At 30.9% G+C, this 21,357-nt stretch overlaps 1 protein-coding gene and 1 long non-coding RNA gene across 2 annotated transcripts; one reads left to right on the top strand and one right to left on the bottom strand.

The window, feature by feature from the left end:
* Positions 1-780: 780 nt before the first annotated feature.
* On the bottom strand, positions 781-2,440 carry LOC131613002 (uncharacterized). The gene is made up of 3 exons (XR_009287534.1): positions 2,297-2,440; positions 1,453-1,573; positions 781-911 (listed from the first exon to the last, which is right to left on the bottom strand). It is a non-coding gene; the product is annotated as an uncharacterized LOC131613002 (long non-coding RNA).
* A 12,078-nt stretch (positions 2,441-14,518) lies between these two features.
* On the top strand, positions 14,519-18,317 carry LOC131610860 (protein TRANSPORT INHIBITOR RESPONSE 1). Its single transcript, XM_058882915.1, has 4 exons — positions 14,519-15,190; positions 16,557-17,049; positions 17,169-18,027; positions 18,115-18,317. Exons 1-3 carry the CDS (start codon positions 14,727-14,729, stop codon positions 17,979-17,981), a joined length of 1,770 nt encoding a protein of 589 aa, XP_058738898.1. The 5' UTR covers positions 14,519-14,726; the 3' UTR covers positions 17,982-18,027; positions 18,115-18,317.
* Positions 18,318-21,357: the final 3,040 nt, after the last annotated feature.

Raw genomic sequence — 21,357 nt, 5'->3', positions numbered from 1 at the left:
AATGAGGCCCTATATTTTTGGACGCCCTGGGCTGTGGGTCTGGTTGCCCTGGCCCAGGGCCGGCCCTATATATATATATATATATATATATATATATATATATATATATATATATATATATATATATATATATATATATATATATATATATATATATATATATATATATAAATGATGGGCAACACTACTAGAAATACTCTATTTTCCTGCGGATTTACCTGCGGATTTGAGCAAAGTTTCTGCAGGAAACGTGTTTCCTGCGGATTTTCCTGCGGTTTTTGGTCCCCAGCTAAAACCTTCGTGGGTAATATCTTCGGCAGGAAAGTCCGCAGTAAAATCCACAGGTAAATCCGCAGGAAATATCCGTAGGTAAATCCGCAGGAAATATCCGCAGGTAAATCCGCAGGTAATGTATTTCTAAATTAAAAAAAATCTAAATTATTATTTGTTTCTATCCCTATACAAAGAAAGGTTTATACTAGAAATAATATTTGGTATTACGATGCATGAGATCTAGTATTAACATCTACAATCACATACATAATCCCACCTGAATATCATCATCTAGCACAAAACAACAAGTTCTCATCCAGCTAAAACATTCATTAACAACTCATGTCAAAATTTGGCATACAAACACTCATATTCTAATTCTAATATTCTAATTGCAGAAAATTGAATTTGAAAACACATTTCAAAATGCAAACAATGTCGAAACAGAATCGAAAAAGAGTTGATAGATAAAATTCAGTTCAATTCTGAACAAAATCGAAACAATAACCTGAATAAAAAACTGAAGCAACGTCAGAATAAAATTTAAGTTGCAACGAAGCATAAATCGAGTCGAATTGAATGAATTGAACTTTCATCTTCATCGAAGCTGTTTTTGCTTTCCCGCCTTCATCTCCAACCTGAATGAATCAAATGCTGTCAGTAAGGAATTTCAGACACTAGGCTTATGTTTTTCATGCTACTCACTATCATTCTGAATTTCTTAGTATAAAGATGGGAGACTACTTTTGAAATACTGAAAATTGGCTTCTAATTTAGTACTAGTTTTGAAATTACATAAAAAATCCAAGTTAAAAGGAGATAAATGCAGGTATTGACAATAGTTTTATACCGAATAAACAGCTAAATCACTAAGCCATTTATGCTAGATGATATGCTAGGGCTTAAAATGTTCAGGAAGGAGTAGTACATGCATGATGCATCCTTTATATTCATGAAGCAGTATCATGTTATGTCTAAAACTGTAAAATTCCAATGTAGGTCAATATACCTATGACTATAATAGTCACATCAATTATAATCCAAAATATAGGAGTTCAAAGTCAACAGACAATTAGTAATGTATGGCCACAATTAGAAATGCAAAATTGACAGAAGTATTTACAGATGGTATCAATGACACTAGTTATGAAAAGCAAATTTGCAAAATGAGATACATACCCAAAGGGAAGCCCAGCCAAGGCGAACCTCTGAATCATAACCAGCTTTAAACTTGAAATCTTCACCGTAAGTATGCTTGCAGACAACACTCCAATAGTTGGAATCACAATTATACCAGTAACTATCCATAAAGCATTTTAAGAGACATGTCAGCAAGGAGACTAGGTTATTATTTTAAGGGTCTTCACCTTTCTAAATTCTAGCACAACACCTTCTTTCATTCTATCATACATATGGAACCATTTAATGTCTTATATGATAATAACCCATCCACCAAACCTAATTATTTGGCTGGAATAGCTAAAATGGATGTTTTGGACTCATGTATACATCAATTTTAATAAATTTTAACTAAGTTATATGAGAACTTAAAAAATAAACTAGATAGAAAAATGAAGGTACATGAAAATTAGAAAAGAATTGAATAATCTTATAATTAACTCATGCTCGTTAAAATTACTTAGTTTCTCCCGAGTCATTTTTATTTTTGTCTAACTTACACACTTTTCATAAAAGCATGAAACACTTAACCACAAAAGATTTAAACACCAAATACAGGATTTTACAAAACTATTTCACAATCCATTTAGTTAAACATTTAACATGAACAACAAGGTGCTACATGAGTTTTACTAATAGCCCCAAAAATGCAGATAATTAATTTAGAGGAAAATCAAACACGGCAAACTCAAGTTTTCAAGTATAAAGCTCAAACATCCCCTTAACCTTTATTTATGTTGTTTTAGTATATGTACTACTAACAACTCAAAGACTCAAAGCATGTAAAATAAATAGAACAATAGAACATATTGATGTCAAGACAAAGAGGAATGAAGAGAAAAACCTGACTCAACAGGTTCCATAAGCAACTTTTGAGACTGAGTTTTGTGTCAATCTTCAACCAACAATTTACTCTGCAAATCTTGAACATAACGTGATAAAAGAAAACCTGCTTCCGAAGCTCCTGAATAGGGATCCAAAGCAGAACGTAAACTATACTTTTTTTTGGGTATATTCTTTCTAAATGGCATCTTCACAATGTAAGGAGGAATAGAATGGAAAAACTACCTGAATCAATAAAAGCTTACAACTGCTCGACATTTTGCATCAGATATATAAGCATAAAAACGGTCAGTGCTCGGGCTTTCTAAATTGTCATGTGAGCTAGACTCAAGAAGATCTCTGCCAACTTCAGTTGTTGAAGCACGCTCATTTCTGTTTTAACAGTACGAGATCATCAACAGCAACACAATCATCTTACCACCATATTCAATACGTTTACGTCAAAAGAAATTAACTTCAAGAGTATCGTATATCTAATTGTTAGTAAGTACAATTAACACAAATCTTAAAGATTGAAATTAAATATTTCCACAAAATAAACAATGCCTAAGGTAGTTAGTAAGGCAAAGAACAGAATCTCAAACAAAAACCATTTAAACAAGTCATTATTGCACCAACTCTGTTTAACAACAGATTAAGAATAATGATTCATAGTGTATCTAGCAAGTCAAGTAAGTACCTTTTGAGACCAAGAATATTGACAATGGAATCATATCCAAACAGTTCCAGTTTAGATTCTTGCCGGGGTTCATTAGGTTGAGGTTTCCGAGGAGAGTTCCCATCTTTAGCTTCTGAACTTACATTTATTTTTCTAAGAACAATGACACCAATCAGTAAAGCTGTTCTCCAAAACAAATAGACAAAAAAACAAAATCAACTAATCAGAAACACCAAAGCTAATCATACATATTTAAACACATTTTCATCAAGCAACAGAGGTGCAAATAAGTAGAACCATCACCATATAACACTAATCAAATCCAAGAACATGAAACTATCAAACATAACATATAGGACTTGTAATGTAAGGATATATACAGAGCTTGTTCTTCCACATCCATAAAGGTACTCAATAAGTTTCTTCAATCCAGATTTAGACTTCAGCATTAAGATACTGAAACGATTAACCATAACAATAAAACATCAACAACCACAAATCTGAAACACAAAAAAAATTGGTTTGGAACTTTCATCGAACACATTGCGAGCAAGGTGCAAAGCTCTGTATTTTGAAAACACATTGATAACAGAAACAACAACAAATAACACCACACAAACGAAATAGAAGCAAAAGAAAGAAGGAGAATCGGAACCGAAATCAAAAGGGAAAAGGAGATTCTCGTTTTTCGACCACCAGAAAACTGTTGGATAATTGCTCCGAAGTGCATCACGCCACTGCAACAAGTACCAACACGCTCCTCAGCCGATGCAACCACCACACCATTGAAAACGACCACCTTCGTTCTCCATTTATGTTCGGTAACTCCACCTTTCTTCCCCTTTCGTGAATCGCTTTTGCTTTCCTCGTTCTATTTCGCCCTTTTATTCTGATTATGAGTTTGAAAGTTGTGTGTGGTTGCTATTGGATCTATTGTTGTCTATGATTTACCATGAGAGGGAGAGAGACTTGTGCATGGTTTTGAAAAGAGGAATAGGGATACCGTTTTCGATTTTAACTAAGGACCCTTTTTCTTCTTCTGTTTTCTCCTTAAGAAATAATTCAATTCACATTAAAAAAATTAATTAATATAATAATATTGAATAATTAACCATTAAAATTTTATTAACTTTTCTACATAGGCTACTAAAAAACATTAAACAGATATATGAATATTCACATTTTTTATCCATACACACACTAATCAACTTATAATTAATAAATATTTGTATACTAAATAATTATAAAAAAGATTAATATAATAATAATAATAATAATAATTATTATTTATAAAATACCTTTTGATAAAATTATAATAGACATTATTAGTTTTATAAAACATTTAAATTTATTAAAAAAATTTACAAAAATAATTTTGTAAAAGTGTTTTTAAATGAAAAACTTTATAAACAGGATTATATTGGTACAAAAACATAATTAAACAGTCAGCAATTCTATAAAAATATATAAAAATTTGAAAAATTTACTGAAAAATTTATTAGGCAAATAATAATATACCGAACATTCGTGAAAATATATGATAATTCTTTATTACAAACTTATCACTGGTATATTATTTAGTCTAATATATGAAAGATACTCTAGAAATTACATTTAATTTTAAAAACTATCTTTTACTAAATTTTCAAAAATTACTTTTTCTAATATACCATAAAAATTAGAATTAAAAATTAAAATTAAACTAAATAAAAAAACCATAAAAATAATTAATAAAATAGAAAAAAATTATTAATTTTTTTATAAATTTAAATATTGAAATATGTCAAAATTGCAGGTAATTTCGTAGGAAATTTACCTGCGGAATTACCTGCGGAATTCTTATTACAGTATATTTTATTATCAAGTAAATATTCGCAGGAAAATCCGCAGGAAAGTTTCCTGCGAATTTTCCTGCGGATTTTATAATTTATGTAAATATTTTGTTTAAAATATATATTCCGCAGCAAAATTCGCAGGTATTTCTGCAGAATTTGCTGCCACTTTTAGATCCGCAGGAAATTAATTTTATTTATTAAAATCCCAGGAAAATCCGCAGGTATATCTGCGGAATATTTTCCACAAGAAAATCCGCAGGTATTTCTGCGGAATATTTTCCAGGTATTTCTGCGGAATATTTTCCGCAGAAAATTCCGCAGGTAATACGTGTATTTCTAGTAGTGCAACCAATTAAATATATTTTTCATTCTTTAATTTATCTTAAAAGTTAAATTTTAGTTCCTCTATTTTTAAATTGAGTATTTGGTATTTTTATATAGTATTTGAAATGTTTATTTAGTCCATGTCAATTTTGATGACGTAACATAGGTTAGTAAGATAAAATTCATTCATATTATTTTTTAGTTAAATTATTATGCAAAATATAGTTTATATTATCTATATTTGGTGTGTTATTTATGCAAAATATAACAAAAATTTAATATTTTGCATCTTAGAAAAAATGACAATGTATATTTTATTATAATTAAAAAATTGAGAGAAACAATAAAACGATAAATAAAATTTAGATCTCTCTTTTGATTCCTCATAATTTTTCATACATCACTTTGTTAAAATAACCCGTTTCATGACCATAAAAAAATAACTTTATTTATAGATGGACGTTTGTATACATTTAGAAAAATTCTTATTACATTGTTTTGTATATCTCATACATCATGCGAGTTGTTATTCTTCTGTTTCTGTAGATGTATCTTCGAAAGTAATTTTTTGTTTTGTTTTCACGTTATGTTGTTCCGTAGATGCATCTACAGAGGAATGTGGTGTTAAAATAAAGCCAGACTCTTCTCCTCCTCATTATGAACATTTTAATTTTCAAACTCCAACTCTCTCAACCTCAAATTTTAAACTCCCACCAAACCCCACTGTTTCTTTTTTAATTCGGAAGTGAACATCAACATAAACGATCAACACATTTCGACTCCTTTAAAATTTAATTTAATCGGTAAGTTTTCGAGTTTCTAAGTTATTTTCGAGTATTTCCCGTAATAGAGTTATTTTCGAGTATTTTTGAGTTCAAAACTAATTCCAACTCGTTCAAATCTCAATTTAATGCGTAGTTATTGTTGGTTGAGTTTTGGAATATTTTAAACAGTACAGATGCCGTTGTTGAGGTTTGGATGTCGCAAAACGTTGTGTAGATGCTTCTGTAGATATATCTACGCAATAAAGAAAAATCTTTTTTTTTGTTTTTCCTATTTCCTTTTGGTTTTATAATTTAATTGTATCTAATTCGACGTTATTTGTATTACGCAGACATTATGGCCGACCAGCCAGACCCCATTATAACTAGGAGGTTTGCACAATATGCATCAACATCAACAGTAAAACATAACTACCAAATTAAGGCTCCTAAAAAAGTCAAGCCAACAACAACAATAAAACATAACTTCTTTGACATTATCCAAGATAACTAAACTCTCCCGGAGCATTCGACCAACACATTACCATGTGTTGCATGATGAAATCAGATTCAGTGCAGATCAACTACAAAGTTTTACTAATAACTTATACTAAACGTAATTTAAAATATAACAGAATGATTCGTAGGTATATCTATGAAACACTTTGTTTTTAACACATTTCATAGATACATCTACGGAAGATTCACTGAACTGAAATATTTTGAATTTTGCCAAGGTTCACTATGTTTTTTACGATTCTGTAGATGTACCTATAGAAAGAAACAACTTTTTTTTTAAAAAAAAAGTGCTTTCGGATGTGTATCTCCATTTCCTATAATTTTCTACTTAAATAATTACCTAAACAACCAATGTAATTGTTTGGAAAATTATAAATAGTTAATAAACATGTAAAAAAATAATTTATAGAGATCATGGTTATTTTTTGTTTATTTTTGCTAAACAATATAAATAAATAAAACAATATAAATAAATAAATAAGTTAAATGAAAAAGATATTCTAATTTTGGCCCAAAAAATTATTAAGAAACTTAACAACTTTAGATAAGATTATTATTATTATTATATGTAATATATTCGAATTTTTTTATATAATACACCATTAATGTTGATATAAAATATAAGAAACTTTATTTACTTAGCAAAACTTATTAAATAATTGGCAAAGTCTTTGAACAATTGTCATAGAAAAAATCGAAAAAGAAATAAATACGGCTTGAAAACATACTGAAAGAATATTATTGGTAAATATATCTTCAAGATAGTCGGAGAATATGGTGGGTGTGAGTGATACTTAAAAAAGAACTATTACTGAAAAATGTCACATGTAGGTATAAGGTGAGAAAAATACAAGAAAAAAAAGACTTAAATTCTGTTGGAGATCAATTCTTTTTCAATGTTTAACATGAAAACTAATTCAAATATCAAAATGATGAAGGTAAATAAATAAAGAAATAAATATAGATAAATAGTTTATCATGATTCACCCTACAATTCGGATACGTCCAATTCCCTTATACTAATTTTTTTTTATAATCCAACTGATTACAATATCACTAAAACATCTTGTAGTTTAACTGAAATATCTTACAATTCTCACTTATAAAGAGCTTACTTCGGCTTAGTCTCTTTGTCTTATTAAAGAATATGGCTACATTTTGATCCATTTGAAGAAATACAATCAAATAAAAAAAAGTGTTTGTGTTTACTCTTATAATAAATTATAAGTGTTGTAAATAATTTTCTCTTAATGCTTATTCTTAATGTTGATTCTCAAAATTCTTTTTATTTCCTTTGTTTCACATATTTTATTCTTACAAAAGTATTGTATTTATGTCTTAGAGAACTTAAGAATACTTAGAAATTCATAAATTTGACAGTTGTCAGATTCTAGACATTGTGACAAGAGTAATTGTAATTCCTTGTATTACAGAGTTTGGTAATTTCATATAACATGTACTCGAAACATAAAAATATTGTGCACTAATATTTGTATGTAACACACAACTTGTTAAGAAGTGTGGTTAGGCCTAACTCAACCCTACAAAACCGGCTTGTAGGGTGAGGATTGCCCCCACTTATAAGGACATGTTCAGGCCATATATTATCCGATGTGGGACTCTTAACACACCCCCTCACGCCCAGGACTAGACAACTGGAGCGTGGAAATAAATGGTGGGTGGCCCGATAGCGGAAACCATAGAAGGTGGCCCACCGGATCTTAAACCAGGCTCTGATACCATGTTAAGAAGTGTGGTTAGACCTAACTCAACCCTACAAAACCGGCTTGTAGGGTGAGGATTGCCCCCACTTATAAGGACATGTTCAGGCCATATATTGTTCGATGTGGGACTCTTAACACAACTTGTTTCTTCATACCCTGTGTATTATTGCTATTTGTATCTTAAATTTAAATTCAATACATTAGGAAGTAAATAGTTAAACTTATTCTCTAGAGAATAATCTTCTAAATACTTATTAACTATTCATTAGAGGGTGGACTTTTCAGAGGATAACAACTTGATTTTCTAAGCAGAAGATCAAAGTGTTGACTTATGTAACATTGAATTGAGTAGAATAATATGATGCCAACTTGAGTAGTTATTGAGGAAATGATAATAATAAAATCATTTACCAAAAGATAACAGAGAAAAGTCTTCAAGACGCGCGTCAAGATGATGCTTTAATGGATGCTTAATGAACGAGGTACTGCATGATATCTTTCATATTTATTTTGTGTCCAAATAATCATAGTCATATATAGATGAATTGACACACTCTTTCAAGGGCATATATATTACTTAGAGTATTTTTCATTAGCTTTTTACATATGTAACACGCGTTAGAGAACACAATTATTCTCTTTCATTTTGTTATCATAAAAATCAAAATTCTAGTTCATTTTTCATGAAACCAACTTTTGTTCAACAAGACCTCCATATTTCATAATGACTAATGATTAATTTAGCAAGTGTACTAGATTATTGTCAAGTAATAATATTTATATTAAGTTCGTTTTCACGGGGATTTCTTAATTGCAACTCAACAATATAATTATACTGAAATTTCTAAGTTGGGGGATTTTCATAAAAGTTTGGTTTTCAATAGAAGAGAAAATAAAAAGATGAAATTTATCATAAATTAAAAGCCTTTCTCGAATATTTTATTTATCAGTGTTTTATAATTGTGTCTATTCCCTTAAAGTGTTCTTTTAGTATTACGATAAATTAACAAAATAGTTATACCCAATAATTCCTTGGTGTATAGCCCTCTCTTTTGATAACAATCCCATAATCTCTTTAGTGAATTTTAAACTAAAACAAGTTTTATCGCGCGTTAATTTCTATATCGAAAATTATAATTCTTTATTCTTAAAGTCATTATTAATTTGAACCGTTAAATTAAGTCAGGTTTCAAAAGTTAGAGTTAATAATCATTCAAACCCTAGATCAATTCATATATTCGTAAATATACCAAAAAAAATTAAGAACAAATATAACTGAATAATATTGACATTGAAAATTAATAGAATAGTACTTGACTAATTACATGGTTTAAACATATCAAAATAAATTTATCTTAAAAGCCTTAATCTAAAAAAAATTAACTACTCATAATCAAATTATTCATAGCAAAAAGTTTAGAAAAAATATACAAGCATTTAGATATAGAATTTGGTCTTCAATGGAGAAAAATCTTCAATTTTTGTTCAAGAATTCATTGTTGTCGTCAAATTGTTCTAACAAAAATCTCCCTCCGAAAATTCGACATGTTTTTCCTTTTATAAACAAATAATGCGTCCAAACCACAATTCGATTCAAAGCCATCACTTCTCACTTTTTGAGTTGCTAGCTCTTTTGTAAGCCTTTATTTTTCGCTGGTTCCACTTCAATTGGAGTTACAAAGCTCTAGATATAATCAAATTACTTGACAAACGTCATTATATAAAATGAGCTAAAAATTCATAGCTTTCTCAACTATCTCAAATATTACCAAAATTCATCTTAAAACCTTGTTACTCTCCTTCAAAAACTAATCAAAACACTAGAAATTACTAATAAAATACCATGTTGATGGACTATGATCATAAGCCCAAACTTCAAATGTTACTTGTTTTCTAGGCACATGTCTGCAAAATAAAATATACATAAAACTTTTTGAGATTAATTTCAATATTTGGAAACCATCCTTCAGTTGTATTTGATGTATCATTTTTTTGAATTCATGTGTTTATCCTTTCCAAATTAGTTGGAACTTCATATATTTTTGTAGGGTGTCCCACATATCTTTATTCGTGTGACAGTTAAAAACATAACATAACTTTTTAGTGGTTAACACACTAGTCATCAAGTACTTAGATTAAAACTGTTGTTGCACTTTTCTATTTTCTTATGTGATCCACAAATAATTTGGTTTGTTTATTACTTCATTAGTAACAAAAAAAAGTTGGAACCAATGGATCTTCTAAAATAAAATGCCATAAAATCACAATCTATAGAATCAAAAAATATTTTTATCCTCTCTTTCCTCATATTAAATTTTTCACCATTAATCATTGGAGATGTATTCTTGAAAAATTCCTTCTTAATAAAAAAGTATTTGAAATCATCATACTACTTCCTAAGACGGTTACTCTTATAACAGAAGTTATATTAGCGCTCAGTTGGAACATGTAGTAGAGGTAAATACTAATAAAAAACAAACAAAGATAAAAATGATATTTGGAAAGGCGACAAGTGAGAAATATTGATTAAACAATTGAGAAAAAACATATTATACAACAATTAAGTGTCGAAGCGAGCTCCATTATAGCTATATTTCTTTGATTTTCTAAAAAACCGAGGGAAAAAGTTATTTATTAAAAAATAAATAAAACATGGTGCTCCCAGGACCTATACCCTCCTTTTTCAATTGTCTGAGGTGTAAACTTCGTCATAAAAAAGTGTTATTTGTAGTAATGAATTTATAAAATATTTTTCATTTAAACAATTATTTTAGTTTTGATAATCACATAGAGATACAATAGCTGAAATATAAAAAGAAGATGATGAGATACACAACACGAATAAATTAAACAATATAAAAGTAAAGAGAGAAGAGATAGAGAAAGTGCAATAGTGATTTTAGGTTTTGCCTAACCATTTGATCTACTTATGTCTCATAGAGTTTCCCCTAGAGAGTTCCTCTAAAATCACACTCGAGATTTCTATAGGATTTTCCCACGAACCTTCAATAACAAATTAATAAACCTGTTACACTGGTGTTAGAATGGAATTCTCGACACGCTGGATTCGATCAAGAGAATAAGATGTTGAGAGAATACATGGTTAAAATATGAGAGCTTTTGGTTATATGTTCGACAAGAGTAGTCTTCGACCAATGGTATTGAGTTCGACACACTAACCCTAAGATCTAGGACTTAACATATTTTCTAAAATCATGAAGGTGCTGCTCCCAAGAACTCAACAGGATGAGCTGTCGACCGCAGCAGTTGAAGATCAGATTGAATAACTGTTTTTTATCTTATCTAGACGTCGAAGGCATGTGGAAGCAAGTCAAAAGATTAGAAACCATGTAGAGGGTTACATGTCGAATGATGAAGACATAACTGATGTAAATAGTTATTTATAATATGGGTCTTGTTAATCAGTGTCCTCAGGGCAATGGTTAAGCATTCCAAAAAAAGGAAATATTTTTTTAAAAATTTAATATTTTAATTTTTGAGGCATTAAATACGCAGATTACCGAGATAAATTTTTTATTTGAAAGTCTTAACTATTGCCCTGAGGGCACTGGTTAGCATTTCCCTTATAATATTAGTATATATAGTGGTTCTAGCGTTATGAATCGGGTGACAACATCATTGTAAAATCTCTATAAAATTCAAAGTACCCAAGTCAGAACGAGAAACACATTTGTTAGAAATATGTGATTTTGCATACCAACTTTTATACATTTAAGGAAAGCATTTTTCATTTACTTTCACCTATTCTATTCCAGCCTTGTTCATTTGCAATTTATTTCATAAAAGACTTCAACACAGTCGAAACCTTTGCTTTCCTTTATATTTACAAATCATTTTCAAGTCACTTTTTTAGTCGATTTTTATACTAACAACCACATTCAAACACTTCTCCTTTAGGAATTATAAACAAAATATCTTAGGATTTTCTTATTTGATCCTCCAAGTAATTATTTATCAAAACCATCGGTAAACAACTAACTAAACTCAATAGCCAACATACAATTTTTTTACATGGGCTTAACTCAGGAACCTTCAAATAAACTTTTTTATTGGTTTTTTCTTGTAACCTTTTAAATCCTTTTTTACAAAAATAATTTCACAAGAGAATCAACTCTTGAATAAAGAAAATTAAAGCACAATACATATTACAACAAAATTCTCATAAGGCTTTTTGGTCTTTTAGCATTATGACAATTCTCGTGAAAAAGTAATTCAAAATCAAAGAGAGTAAAAGAAATATAGAAGAATTTCTATTCAAAAATTTTGTACAAAATGAAATGAGGATATATAGGAAAATATGTGTCTTAAAAACGAAATGATCCATATGTCATTTTAATTGATTAACCGTAATGGTAACCGATTAAGAGCTTTTAAAATTATGGTAATCAAAATCGGACCGACTGGTTCAACCGGTCGAATCAGGAACCAGAATCCTAACCGGTCTTTTTGGACTTGAAAATCGACATGCAGAAGACTCGGGATTTAAATAAGAAAACCGGTCAAAAATCACTTGAACGTCGGAAAACCAACAATTTAGGTAATTTTTAGGGTCAGACCGGATTTTGCTTTTGATTTATTAAAATATGAAAATTCGTTTTGAATCAACATAATGTATGATTTTATTTTTTTCCTTCTCCAATCACTCTAGTACAGATTATCGTGGGAAAAATCAAAGTAAAATCTATTTTAAATTCTTTTTTTATTCTCTATTCATTTGATGAATGAATGTAGATTTTTTATAATAATATATAATAGATAAATACGAAAAAATACAGTTCAACGTATAGGAAATAACCAGAGAATGTCATGAATAAATAATTGATAAAGTTATAAAATTATTAATTATTATTATTATATTAAAATAAAAGTTTTAAACTTACTTATATAACCTATTAAAAATATAAAAGGCTATAAAAAGTATAAAAAACTATTAAGTATTAATTATTAAGAAATTGTTCTACTATTTAAAAAATATAATTATTTTTTTGCATTATTATTCTTATATATTACAATTTTTATTTATTTATGTATAATCGGTGCAACCCGGATTTAACTACGGTCAAATCTTAAAACTATGAATCTATAGATACATCGATTCAATTTCCGGTCCGATATTAATTATCTTATTCAAAATACAACAACTCTAATATGGAAAAGAAAATCGTAAAGCAACTACGAGTCTGTTTGGTAAGATCCAAAAAAGAGTTTTTAGCTTTTAGCTTTTCAGCTCACGTTAATGAAAAAGTTATGTTTGGTAATGCTATTTTAGCTTTTATCTTGTAGTTTTTTTTACTAGCTTTTAGCTTTTTTTATCAAAAGCTATTTGAAGTAGCTTTTGAGCTTGTAGCTTTTTGCTTGTAACTTTTTTTTCCATTTATACCCTTATTATTTTAATAAAATATTATTACCCTTATTAATTAAAATGATCATTTATGTCATTTTGTATCTATCAGCTAATGAAACAAATAATTTACCAAACACTCATGTTAGCTTATCAACTATCAGTCACCAGCTACCAGCTACCAACTACCAGCTATAAGCTATCAGCTACCAGCTAATTTTACCAAACAGAGCCTACATATTTAATCAATTAAAAATTTTCTATTTAATTGTAACAAATCCTTAATTGATTTAGTATAAAAAAAACTTAATTGATTAAAAAATCTTCATAATCAATTTCATAGAAATCATTGATAGATTTTCATGAAGTTTTATAAAATAAAAAAAGTTTTAGAGAACTAATTACTCTTATTTTTTATATTTTATTCCCTCCGTCCCATAATGACTAATTTATTTGAAATAAAATGGTGTTCCAAAATGAATCACTCATTTCAATTTTCAATACACTTTTTCTAATTCAACGTTCTAATTATTAAAATATTCACTATTTTCAATACATAATAAGGGTATTATAGTAAAAACATTATTATCTATCTTATTTTTTTATACTCTTTATTATTATTGATGTGAAATGTATGCTGGATCATTTATTGTGGAACGGAGGGAGTGAGTATATGACCACTCTAAAATCATCACAAAATAACATCGTCATTATTTTTTCCTTAATTTTTTAAAAAAATTGAAATCCTCTTTTTTTCCGTTTTTAGAAATGGAGATAAAATTCATCACTCACAAGCTAAATAACCATGTCGGTTTTTTCTCATTTCAACAACTCATGAGAAACTGAAAATAGCGTCCCCTTTAGTCCACGTCTTTTCACACACACCCGTTTTATGCGGCTCCTCTTCGATCTCTCTCAACGGATAAGATCAAATTCTTCCACCCTCATCAAACGGTCATCATTAACTCCTCAAACCACGTGTCTCCCTTATAATAATTGCCAATAACACTTCCCTCACCACCATCAATGATCAATAATCCATCACTTATTTAACCATGGTTACTTTCTAACCTCACTCAAACTCAACATAAACCACTCTTATCTTCTCTCTCTCACGCATTTACACAAACACTTTAAACTCGTTAATGGTGTCTCAGATCTAACTCTCATAACTGCACCACTCTCGTTCTTCACAAGCTTCATTTCTTAGTTCAAACTCAACTAAACGACGCCGTTTCGTTTCTTCACATGCAGAAAATGACGAACCGTTTCCCTGAGGAAGTTCTCGAGTACGTGTTCTCCTTCATTCAATGTGACAAAGACCGAAACGCTATCTCTTTAGTGTGTAAATCATGGTACGAGATCGAACGGTGGTGCAGGAGGCAGATTTTCGTCGGGAACTGCTATGCCGTGAGTCCTTCAACGGTGACGAAACGGTTTCCGGAGCTGAGATCCATTTCGTTGAAAGGGAAACCGCACTTTGCGGACTTCAATTTGGTGCCGGAAGGATGGGGAGGTTACGTTAGTCCGTGGATCGCGGCTATGGCGTGTGGTTTGCCGTTGCTGGAAGAGATTCGGCTCAAGAGGATGGTTATAACAGATGAGAGCTTGGAGCTTATTGCTAAGTCGTTTAAGAATTTTAAGGTTTTGGTGCTTATTTCGTGTGAGGGGTTTACGACGGATGGACTTGCTGCCATTGCTTCTAATTGCAGGTTTTTTTTCATCTTTGGAATTGTTCTTCTCATTTGGTTGTTCTGTGTTTCGTTTGCGTTGAATTGAGATGGAGTGAATTGATTGTGATTTGATTGAATAATCTCAAGTTTGGATCTTTGCTTTTGCTTTAGTGTTCTATTTGCAATTATGATGGAGATTCTCTTGGTCTTTGGCCATGTGAGGTTTTAACTTTTAAGTTAACTTTTTTGTGGTCATTGGTCAGATTTGATTCATGTTTATTTCTTTTTGAATACTGTACAGTAAAAAGAATGATTTATTTTTTTTTGTTTACATATTTTGTATAATTGTTTTTTGTCGAGTGAAATTTTGGATTTTTTTGATGAATTCTTATATGATGATGTTGAAAATGTATTACTTTTACTATTTATATTTTATTCGTTTTTTTCATGTTAGATCCATTTCCCTTCCTACTATTAAGCATTCATGAGTCATGAGATGATCACATTATTCACTTCCATCGCCATGTAGTAGCTTTTTGTTTTTTTCGTATTGGGGTTATGTACTTGGTTTGATTCAAATGATTATTGGGAAAACCAAAGAGATAAGATTGAAAAAGTTTTTAAAAAGAAACACCTCATTTTAAGAAAGCCGTTTTTTTGTGATTATGAGTTATACATGTTTAAAATTAATGATATGATTTGGTTGTTAATAGTAACTCTTACTTTTAGACCTTTGAAATGGTAAAGATGGTCAATTAAGTCATTAGTAAATTTGTGAATTTAGGATTTACTCCCCTAAATTGAACAAAATCAATTTAGTAATTTTGTCAATTTTATGACCACAATTTCAGAGGTTCTATTCTTGTTTTAGATTAGTGAGAGACTATTCGAGTTATAAAGAACTATATTTATGATGGAGGGAATTCAATAGTGTTTTTTTTTTTTAAATTTATAGGGACTAATTTTTTATTAAGTAAAATTTATGAGCTAATTAATGGTTGACTCTTCATTTTTTAGCTTAGTAATGCTGATTTGTCGTCATTTTTAATCTTGATGCGTTTCACTTTTATTTATGGTTAACAGAAAATGCGATTCACTCAATACTCTGACAGTTTGTGAATATTACTACCATTATTTCATGTTTCCGTGAATTTTTAATTAGAAATATGTTTTTTGTGTAAAAAAAAAATAGAAATATGTTTTTTGAAACTTTTACTTTATGCTTGGTTTGTAGTGTTAAGGGGATAATATCCTTAATTTATACTGCGCCATTAACTGTTGCTTATGATGTTAAATATGGTTCAGCGTGATTCAGTTTACTACATTGTTTACTGCTTAAAAACCATAGGAGATACTGGTTTATGAAGTGTCATTGATAAAGACTTTGTCTTCCCATGAATTGTAGGAATTTGAAGGAATTGAACTTGCAGGAGAGTGAACTGGAGGACCTTAGTGGGCATTGGTTAAGCCAATTTCCTGATTCTTACACATCATTAGTGTCACTTAACATCTCTTGCTTGAACAATGAGGTGAATTTGTCCGCACTAGAGCGTCTGCTTGGTAGGTGTCCTAACCTCCAGACTCTTCGTCTCAATCATGCTGCGCCCCTTGATAAACTGCCGAACTTACTTAGCCGATGTCCTCAGCTGGCTGAGTTAGGCACAGGAGTTTACTCAGCTGAGATGCGTCCAGATGTCTTTTCAAACCTAGTAACCGCATTTGCTGGGTGTAAGCAATTGAAGAACTTGTCTGGTTTTTGGCAAGTTCTGCCATCCTACCTTCCGGCACTAAATCCTGTCTGCACTAGGCTAACATCACTAAACCTGAGTTATGCTGTCATTCAAAGCTCTGATCTTATCAAGCTTGTCGGTCAATGCCCCAATTTGTTGCGGTTTTGGGTATGTTGGATTTATGTGATATTATTGTATTGCCTGTTCCATGTTTTGTGTGCATCTCGGATTCTATACCCTTAAATCGTGTTGTATATTCTTGTGCTAATTAAAGTCCGTTGATACAGGTGCTTGATTACATAGAAGATGCTGGTCTTGATGCCGTTGCTGCTTCATGCAAGGATCTACAAGAGTTGAGGGTGTTTCCTTCTGATCCATTTGGCTTAGAGCCAAATATTGCGTTGACAGAACAGGGTCTTGTCTCTGTATCTAAAGGCTGCCCAAAGCTCCAGTCCATTCTATATTTTTGTCGTCAAATGTCTAATGCTGCTCTAAATACTATTGCGCAGAATAGGCCTAATTTGACTCGCTTTCGCCTGTGTATTCTGGAGCCTCGAACTCCTGACTATCTTACCCTTCAACCACTGGATTCTGGTTTTGGAGCTATTGTAGAACATTGTAAGGATCTTCGGCGTCTTTCCCTTTCTGGCCTTCTTACTGATCGTGTTTTTGAGTATATTGGAACTCACGCGAAGAAGCTGGAGATGCTATCTGTTGCCTTTGCTGGAGATAGCGATTTGGGTCTCCATTATATGCTGTCTGGGTGCGATAATCTTAGGAAGCTAGAGATCAGGGACTGCCCCTTTGGTGACAAGGCTCTCTTGGCCAATGCGGCAAAACTCGAGACAATGCGATCCCTTTGGATGTCCTCTTGCCCAGTGAGTTATGGAGCATGTAAGCTACTGGGACAGCAAATGCCCAGACTTAATGTTGAAGTCATTGATGAAAGAGGATCTCCAGATTCAAGGCCAGATAGTTGTCCTGTGGAGAAGCTTTATATATACAGGAGTACTGCCGGGCCAAGGTTGGACATGCCTGATTTTGTCTGGACAATGGAGGATGATTCCTCCGTACGACTCGAGCAACCTAGCAGTGTATAGAGCCAAGGAATCCTTATGAATTTAATGTGGCAGATTTTAATCCCAGGTACACATTCGGTTAAGAAATCTCTAAAGGAATTTTCTGTTGCCTTGGCTTATGTTGTTGAAGTTTTGTTATTTTATTGAACTATAGGTACTGTAGGATTGCGTTGAGGGTTTGAGCTCTCATGTCATTCATTTTACAGTTTGGCCGAGCCCTGGGATGTCCATTTACTAATCAATAGAGACCAAAACTATGTTGTTGTATGTGCATTAGATACAATTGTTGTATTATTCCTCATACTGTAATGTTTGCAGACTTAAGGTTTATACATTTATTTATATTCATGTTGTTTCCTTTGTTTTTTCTCTAAGATATTAGACACTGATTTATGATTGTTAGCCTTCCCAATGGATATTCATATTTTATTGCAACTTCAATGCATTTTTGTATGGTATACAATTGGATAGAAACTGGCAGGGAACACATCTTTTACAATGGCTGTTGAAAACTGATTTTGATTGTCTTTATAATGACTCTCGTGGGTTCTAAAAGTCATTCTTCAAATGTTTCATGGCCTGATAGATGGAAACCTTAAATTAGGCACTCACATCTATTGTTAAGTGGGGTTTCACCACCCTTGAGAATTCTTAGATTTTTTGAAAAATTATTCATCTCTACATCAAATTGTAATGCTGGAAAAGATAGTGGAAAATGGAAATGTAGACATGATGATGATAAAATTCACTTTACACAGACTGTCTTATCCAAAACCAAAGACTGTAAAAAATCTGTAAAGGGTTCTACGGTGATTTCTCTCTGCCAAGAAGGGATTGTGTAGTAAGCTTTTGTTAAGGGATCCAGATTCCTTTCCACGAGAAAAATACTTTTTCAGATTTGGATTATAATCTGTCATATGAGATGTGGAAAAGAGCAATAAGATTTGGAGGTGGGTTAATTAGAATTACTAGTAGAATGGTGTGGTAGTTGTAGTTGCATTTTAAAAAAGCAAAAGTGTTGAATGGTAAATATGGCATCGGGATGTGGTGTATGAATCTGCTTTTTCATTCAAAGTTCTCGACTGGTGAGCCACGTGAGAGATTCGGTGTTGACAGCTTTTTGGTTCCTTCAAACTCTCTTTTCCACAACAGATATCTACCCACACTCACCCAGATACTCCATTCATCTCATGAAATCTTAACTAGAGGTGAATTTCCTCATCTACACTCCTTTCGTTTCATCAATTCAAAAGGAATTGTTTGTAAATAAATTACATTTTCACTAATGTAAGATTTCCTTTTCTTTTTAATTTATGATGTTGAAAAACAAATCAATAACTGATAAAACGAATTTCGTAAGTTTGCACGGAAAAGCATTATTGTAAGGTTAATTAATTGGGTTCTTTTTTAAAAATATTTTCTATTATAATTTTAACTTTAGCACTTTTTTTTACTTATAACAGAATTGATTAATTTTGAATAAAATATTAATATTACTTAAAGTATTTAAATAAAAGACAGAATAATTGAATAGAGTTTAAAGTAAATGCTACATTGTAAAATACTTTTACACTTCGCATTAGTTTGTCATGTCAATCAAATTATTTTAAAATATTTTTCGTGATTTGGCAGAATACACAGCGCTTATTGAATGTGAGAGTAAAATTATTTTATATCGTCGGTGTATCTTTTATTTTTTCAATCAAATATATTAGGCTCTGTTTGACAAGACACTTTTAAGCTTATAGTTTATAAGTTCCTAGGACAATAAAAGACATGTTTGATACAATCTTTTCATCACGAGTTTATAATTTATTTTACTAGCTTATAATTTATTTTTCAGACACTATTTCAAATAACGTTTTAACTTATAGCTTATCATTCTTTCTTTCATTTTTATCCTTATTATTTTATCTAAAATTCACTACTATCCTTAATAATTTATTTTAACTCAGAATAAAATAATATATTAAATCTTTTTTATGTCATTTTGATTTATCAACTAATTGAACCGCTAAATTTATTAAATACTTCAATCAGCTTATCAGCTATAAGTCGTTGGCCATCAGCCATCCGTTATAAGCTATCAGTTATCAGCCATCGATCATAAGCTATCAGTTCACTTATTATCCAACCCGTGTGTGACTTTTTCTATATTTTATTTATTTTATCCTCTCATTTTTTTTAAATCTATTCTCCCCACAAAATATTTTACACCACACTAGCAGCTTGTTTTTATTTAAAAAAACATAAGCATATTCTATATCATTGGCCATATTTTAAAGCCCAAATAACTATTATATTAGAGGATTTCTTATTCCACTCTATAAAGCGTAAAATACCCTATAGAATTTTGAAAATGCTCCCGCAAAAATCGGAAATGCATTTCTGATACACACCTTTCACAATACAATACAAGTCCAAAAGTCTATCCACCCTATTTAAAGAGAAAACAAAATTGGAGATATATCTCCGGTTATTCACGAAAATGCATCTTTGGTAAATTAGTGCGAGAAGATTTGAATTCCTGTCACCTCACTATTTACCTACTTAAATTAGTGCGAGAAGTGTATATCCGAGAAACTCAAAAGTCACAATACTTAAAACAATAACCTGCATGATCATCCGATTTCATAAACTTTACATAAACTTCTCCAAAAATCCTTCCATTCTCAATCAAGTTTTTCACTCCAAAACTTCATTCTTGTGGTTCATCATATCAAAAGGAGCTCAGAGATGTGGAATTTAAGATAAACTTTATTCATTTTAATCCTCATTGTTCACATTAATATGGTTTTTCAGCTGAAAAAAGGTCGCGTAAATACCATAAATGTACTTCCGGTTGTTTGTTGAACGTTGTCGGAAATGTATTTTCTGTATTGTCAGTGGTGTTTTCCAGAACTTATTTCTTGTTGTGTGTACTAGTTAATTTAATGTTTATTTTTCATATTAGGTATGATGCATCGCGATGACATTCCCAAGTCTAATGTATCTCAAGTTGTTTCACCTCTTGTAACTAAGGCGATAGATGTTCGGATCAATTTTCAAAATGCAAAAGAGTATAAATTTCGTGATGACATACTACGTTGGATTCGTATAGAGGCCAACAAACTAGGTTTTGATGTTGTGATTGGAAGGTCCGATAATAGTTCGGATAGAAGAGGGGAATTTGTGACTTTGACATGTGAAAGAGGTGGGAAATATATACCTAGTGTCCTGAATTTTATACGAGATGACACCGGTTCAAAAAATGTAAATGTCCATTTAAATTGCGTGGTTATCGGTTGGCAAATAATAAATGGAAGTTTAATGTGATATATGGTTTACACAATCACGATTTATGAGAAAAGTTAGTTAGTCATCCAACTACATGTCGGCTCTTGCCAGAAGAGAAAGA

This window comes from Vicia villosa, linkage group LG6, assembly GCF_029867415.1.
Source record: "Vicia villosa cultivar HV-30 ecotype Madison, WI linkage group LG6, Vvil1.0, whole genome shotgun sequence".
Lineage (NCBI taxonomy): Eukaryota > Viridiplantae > Streptophyta > Magnoliopsida > Fabales > Fabaceae > Vicia > Vicia villosa.
Note: the sequence above shows the minus strand (reverse complement) of the source record. Positions and strands in the feature narration are given on the sequence as shown.